The 6850-nt window shown below is 34.9% G+C and overlaps 1 protein-coding gene across 1 annotated transcript; it reads left to right on the forward strand.

Moving 5' to 3' along the window:
• Positions 1 to 3583: 3583 nt before the first annotated feature.
• LOC7486613 (probable glucan 1,3-beta-glucosidase A) lies at positions 3584 to 6574 on the forward strand. Its single transcript, XM_002306550.4, has 8 exons — positions 3584 to 3801; positions 3920 to 4039; positions 4129 to 4326; positions 4407 to 4565; positions 4957 to 5126; positions 5553 to 5708; positions 5789 to 6141; positions 6240 to 6574. Exons 1-8 carry the CDS (start codon positions 3616 to 3618, stop codon positions 6419 to 6421), a joined length of 1524 nt encoding a protein of 507 aa, XP_002306586.4. The 5' UTR covers positions 3584 to 3615; the 3' UTR covers positions 6422 to 6574.
• Positions 6575 to 6850: the final 276 nt, after the last annotated feature.

The raw sequence follows: 6850 nt of genomic DNA on the forward strand, positions 1-6850 counted from the left end.
TTTTATTCTTTTAATTATCATAAACTGGACGTACAATATTTTTTGGTTTTGTTATACTGCATGAGATCCTTTATTAAAGGGAAGTGAAGTCAGTTTTATATACTAATATCTGCTTTAAAAGTGTGTTCGCTTGGAGGAATGGTTGTTTTTTTTTTTAAAGTGAAATATTTTTTAAATATAAATTACATTTTCAAAAACTAAAAAATCATACTTTACTAAAAAAAAAATACAAAATACTTCCCATCCAATTAAACACACACGGTATATGAGTGTAATTCAATACATCTGGCTCAATTTAAATAAATAGAGTATTGAGTGATGGATATTTATAAAGTATTGAAAACATTTTCTCTCAATATCATCGAATTTGTTGAGAAAAAAGCATTTTGGTAAGCAAAATACAATGATTGAAGTAAAATCAAGCGAAGTGTTACTCCATCTCTACTCAATTATTAATGATATATATAAAATCATAGTACGTAGTTCAATCTAAATGAACAATTAAGTTGATCGGGTATATATATTATTATATATTGTCTTGAATTCTGTAATTGTTTTTATTTTTTATAGAGTGAGTTGGGATATCCGATTTGTTTGTATAAGGTGGGTCTTATGTATTGATTCTGTCTATAACTGCCCACTCTGATAGTCTCAAGAATAGTGTATACGGTGGATATCGAGGATCGATCCACTCATAAAAGAACCCATGAAATGCATGCTTCCAAACAAGAAAGTTTAAACCTAAGTAGCTAGTAGTTAATAACAACAAAACAGGGATAATAATAATAATAATACTAATTATTATTATTAATTATTAATTATATAGCTACAAGAGATCAGGAATATCTAGCACGTGCACTAAAATCCATGCACAAAAAGGCTACAAATATAGCCAAAAAAAAAAAAAAAACACACCAAATCGAATTGCATTCTTGAATTTTGAAACAAATTACTTTACAAACATAAGTGTTGTGTTCGTAAGGGGAGGATAATGTTGTCTAATTTTTTTAACGGTCTTAAGCACCATAAAGGGTGAGTTGTTGGCGAACCAATTGTTTTTTAAGCACCACAAATGGGTGAGTTGTTGGCGAACCAATTGTTTTTTTTTTATCAACGTGGATGTTCGGGTAAGTTTGTACATACCTCAACTAATCACACGGGTTCTGAAGTTAATGATTATGTAAGCCTCTAGTAGCCCTGAGATTTGTAAAACTCGAACTGGTGACTTCTAAAGAACAAATCTAGAGTCTAATCAGTTGAACTATACCTCTCAGAGTTACCTATTATTCTTTTGCTATACGATTGCATCAGTAAGATTAGTAACAATAACCCTTGTTCATGATTGCTTAACCATTTGATATCCTCAATCGATTTGATAAGTTAATATATAAAAATTTAAGATTTTAAAATTTAACTTGAATTAAATTTTAATTTGAATTAAAAATAGATATTAATTCAGCCAAACCTAGTTGATTAATAGGTTGAACGGACAAACTTGGTTCAAATTTAACTTGGTCTATACCAAATATTTTTAAAAAAGATAACATAATTATTCTGATAAAAAAAAAATAATTGAGCTAAATTGATTCAACAATTTGAAGATTGATGAAATGACTTAGCGTGACAAGTATGCTTGGTACTTAACCCTGAGAGGTAGCTCAACTAGTTAGATATTAGATTTGCTCTTTAATGATCACGAGTTTAAGTCCCTTCAGGATCACTAAAGACTTATATGATTATTAACTTTAAGGCCTATGGAATTAGTCGAGATACGCGTAAATTGACCCGGAAATCTACGTTAATAAAAAAAAAAGGTAAGCTTGGTACTCTCAAAATTCTTATTCGGGTTTCTTTTGCTTGCTTTATTTTTTCTGTCATCTGTCTACATTTTCTTAATAGAATCACTCAATAGTTTTGCATTGTTATTTTGTCGGAGTTGGAGAACAAGTCGTTCTGAAACAATGTCATTATTATGGCAAAAAAATTTGTGCACTGCATTAAAATTATCAGTACCGGGCAGGTGTGTTTGTTTTAACTTCTGTAGTTGATGAGGTTGTGGGAGGATATAATTTAATTATGCATAAAATTCAATCATAAAAAACTAATTTTTCTTAATTTTTATAGTTTTTTTTAGTAGGTCCGACACCCAACCTCAACCAACACTTCTAATACAAACACACTTGACCAGCTTTTCACGTGAAAAGCTGGCTAAAACTACTTCTAATTAACTGCAGCCATACCTCAAAAATTCACGTGGGATGCACAGATTTAATATCAGCTTCTTGTTGTTACCAAAGAATTTTGTGTTTGGCCTAACCGTGAAAGCCACCACGGAGCCAAACACCTTAGTGACTACATTCAGCTGATGAAGTTTCATGAATTTTTATCTGAAAAGCCTCTTATCTTATTAGATTGCCTCTTATCTTATTAGATTGCTACAAGTCATAGATAGAGGCTTATGTTATCAGCTGGAACAGTCGGTGTTGAAGTTCATTAGTTAGGCCAACTTTTCAAGAGTCCCTTTTGTTCTAGTCCCTGGGCCTAACTCAACTACATGCCTTCTCCCATAGGAAAGCTAAAGAAAATGGAAAATGGAGTTGAATTCAACCTTTGGTTGCCCTAGCTAGATATTATTGTTCATAGGAATGGATTGGAGTGGAGCATCTCCTTCAAATGAATGGCCATTAAGCTATAATATCAATATCAAAGGCATGAATTATCTGCTCCACTAGTGTTATATGAAGCTCTTTTATCCTGCAATCGACCATTTGCAAGTGGATTCCATTCGATTGTCTCCACTGGAACCATTTTAAGGAGTTGTTTATTTTTGTGATTAAAATCGTATTTTATGATTCTTTGAATTTGTTTTTGTTTGAAATTAAATATTTTAGTATTTTTTAATTGTTTTGATATGTTGGTATCAAAAATAATTTTTAAAAAATAATAAAAAATATTATTTTCATGTAATTTCAAACTAAAAATATTTTAAAAACCAACAATTATTATATTTTCAAAAGCTGCATCATAATGACTTATCTTTAATTTATACTTTGCTGACGAAATGAAAGAAGAAAACTTCTCGTCAAATCAGTTCTGGTGAATATAAAATGGGTTCAACATCTTAAAGCAAAGTTCCATTAAAAATGGTAGATGGCCGTCTCATCAGAAGTGCAGGTTTAAATATTGCAGAATAGCTAATAGTTTATTCTACTTGCTATGAAGAACTCGTTTCATTGCAAAAAAGAAAACAAAAAGAACATGGTGAATACATGGAAATAATTTTATCTCTTAAAACGCAAATAAATATCGATTTCTTATAGTTCAAAATATAAAAAAAAATGTAGATTGGTTGACGGACTTTTCCCTTACAAAAAAAAAAAGAAGAAGAAGAAGCAGCAGCTGCATTGTTCCCTAGCTTAGCTGGAAGGATGGGCACCGCAAAAACTGATTTCCAAACCACGATAAGAAAATTAGCAATTCAACCCGTTTGATTGGTCAACGTTTCTAGAAGTTGACTTCATCAATTACAGTTCGTTGTGTGTGTGCGCATTCTAGATGCTGGTGTGTGTATATATACATATGTAAGTTAAGAACAAACAAGAGAACTAACGAAAAATGGCGGCGATGTATTCAACAAGACAGCTGCTGGCCGTGTGTGTCGTAGCTTTATCATTCTATCTTTCACATGGAAGAGTAAATCCCAGCTTTAAAATTAATGCAGTTAATCTTGGTGGTTGGCTTGTTACTGAAGGATGGATTAAACCTTCTCTTTTTGATGGCATCACCAACAAAGACTTCTTGGTTGGTACATGAATGATTGTGATATTGTATATATTTGTTCTGTCACTTCATTTTCATTCTGATGGGTTAACGATTCTCTTGGATCATCATGATCGTCCTTGATTGTCAACTTTTCTAGGACGGAACCGGGCTGCAGTTTAAATCAGTCACAGTTGGGAAGTATCTTTGCGCCGAGGCAGGAGGAGGAAACATTATTGTTGCAAACCGAACTTCTGCCTCAGGCTGGGAAACGTTTAGTGTAAGTTCTTTCTTTTTCTACCCATGTTCATACAGTTTCACCAGTACGTGTGATCACAGTTTTTTTTTTGTTTTTTTTTGTCGTTGAAGCTGTGGAGGATCAACGAAACCAATTTCAACTTCAGGGTCTTTAACAAACAATTCGCGGGTTTGGATACCAATGGCAATGGGATTGACATAGTAGCTGTTTCTAGCACACCTGGAAGATCAGAAACTTTTGAGATTGTGAGAAACTCTAATGACACAAGTCGTGTTAGAATCAAAGCATCCAATGGATTCTTCTTGCAGGTGAATTAATTATAAACAAATATAATATCTTCTAACCAACTTAAGGCTTAAGCATAGGTCATGTTGATTGTCAACTGCAGGCGAAAACAGAGGAGCTGGTGACAGCTGATTATGCAGGTGACAACAAATGGGGAGATGATGACCCATCAGTATTTGTGATGACCATTGCTGGAAGGTTGCAAGGAGAGTTTCAAGTCACTAATGGTTATGGTCCCAAATTAGCCCCGAAAGTTATGAGGGTAAGAGCCTACTAAATTTATAGATAAGTTCATGATTTCCCGTTAATCATTAGCTCAAAAAATAAAACAGTAATTTGTACAGTGCTTTTGGTTGACTGGATATTTTTGGACGGTTTGACTTTGAATCAATTTTTTTTTCCTGTTGAATCCTTAATGCATGGATCAAATAAACGTGTGGACATAGTATAGAAAATTTCTGGTTTTTAAAGGGCCCAGAAGAGGCAGTGAAGCTGACTTTTACATCTCAGAACTTCCCCTGTAGCCTTTGGAAATATCCAGCTTCGCTTCACTGTGGTGTCTAATGTATACTTTGATAACGATTGTGAAGATGTACTAAAGCCAGTCTGGTAGAAAGCAATTGATGCCCTAACTGATGATGTCCATCTCGCAGGATCACTGGAGGACATTCATTGTTGAAGATGACTTCAAGTTCATATCTCAAAACGGAATAAATGCTGTGAGAATACCAGTTGGATGGTGGATAGCAAGTGATCCCACGCCTCCACAACCTTATGTAGGCGGGTCTTTGAAAGCATTAGACAATGCCTTCTTATGGGCACAGTATGTACATCTCCATCTATACAACCCACGCTATTCATTGCCACCAAAATTAGATGCCTTTTCTTTTCAAGAAAAAAATTATCTAGCCAATAAATTAATACTGCTCCAGTCATTAGGTTAGTTAACTAGTACATAAAACTTGAATTGTGGCCAAAATATTTCATTAATAGCCATCTAACATGGTAACATGAAGTCTAGACAATTGGAGCTCATGACCTTAAACATACAACAGTTCTGGCATGCACTTAGGCCTAGATAGATTTTGTTCAAAAGATTGAAACTTTCTTGGCAGTGCACAAAAATAACAGAGTTGTCATTCAGGTATGATAGAGGCAAATACTGTTTTGTTCTATCTGTACGTACGACTTCTTTTAATATTATACAGCTACAACCCCCATGTGATTTTGCAGCGTAAAACATTTGCAGGAATTATGGGTTGCAGGTTGTAATTGACCTGCATGCAGCCCCTGGCTCCCAAAATGGCTGGGAACATAGCTCTTCTAGAGATGGCTCTCAAGAATGGGGCCAAACAGATGAAAATATACGACAAACAGTTGATGTTATAGACTTCTTAACTGCCAGGTAAATGAAAATATAAATAAAAACATCCTGGGACTCCTCCAAAAGTAGTTTTGTGGTAACTAATACGTGCAAGTATATAGGTATGCCAAGAGCCCAAGCCTTTATGCAGTTGAACTCATGAACGAGCCTCGGGCACCAGGAGCATCTCTAGACAGCATGACCAAATACTACAAGGGCGGTTACGACGCTGTCCGCAAGCATTCCTCAACAGCTTATGTGGTGATGTCAAATAGGCTGAGCTCAGATGATCCAAGAGAGTTCTTTCCTCTTGCCAGTGGCTTAACCGGATCTGTTATTGACGTCCATTATTACAATCTCTTCTCTGATGAATTTAACAGCATGAGTGTTCAACAGAACATTGATTTCATAAACACAAACAGGTCGGCCCAACTGAATTACGTGACCACATCAAACGGTCCTCTTACTTTTGTCGGTAAGCTCTCAATTTGTTTAGCATTGATTTGGGCATGAACGGAGCTTGCCTAGTGTCTATATTTTAGATGGATTGATGCCCTATCTTTTGGTTTGCAGGAGAATGGGTGGCAGAGTGGACAGTTCAAGGGGCAACGAAGGAGGATTACCAGAGATTTGCAGAGGCCCAGTTGAAGGTCTTTGGGAGAGCTACTTTTGGGTGGGCCTATTGGACTCTAAAGAATGTAAACAATCATTGGAGCCTGGAGTGGATGATCAAGAATGGCTACATCAAGATATAGATTTCAACACGGAATCTCCAGTCTAGGTCTTCGATATATATATATCACAGAAAGCATGCAGTGCCTGGTTTATAAGGTTAAATAGCAGCTCCTCTTGGATCCAATTTTTGGAATAATAATAAATTTGAACATCTTACTAAAAAATTATCAAAACCAGACAGCAAGAACCAATATTTCCCTCCCCAAAGAGGTTTTAGCCTTTGTGTTAAGGCATTTAACTTTGAACTAAGTAGTAGAAACAAAGGGAGAAACAATTAATTTACAGCAAAAGCTTCTACATGATGATTCTGGATTTGTAAAGTTCAAGCAAATGAGGCCCGCCTAGTCCATGAAATTAAAAGTAAACAGTATAGAACCTATTTTTGGAGATATTAGTTTTTGTTCACGCCCGGTCAATTATAATTACATGATAAATTAAAAGTTTAATTT

This window comes from Populus trichocarpa, chromosome 5 (assembly GCF_000002775.5).
Source record: "Populus trichocarpa isolate Nisqually-1 chromosome 5, P.trichocarpa_v4.1, whole genome shotgun sequence".
Classification (NCBI taxonomy): domain Eukaryota; kingdom Viridiplantae; phylum Streptophyta; class Magnoliopsida; order Malpighiales; family Salicaceae; genus Populus; species Populus trichocarpa.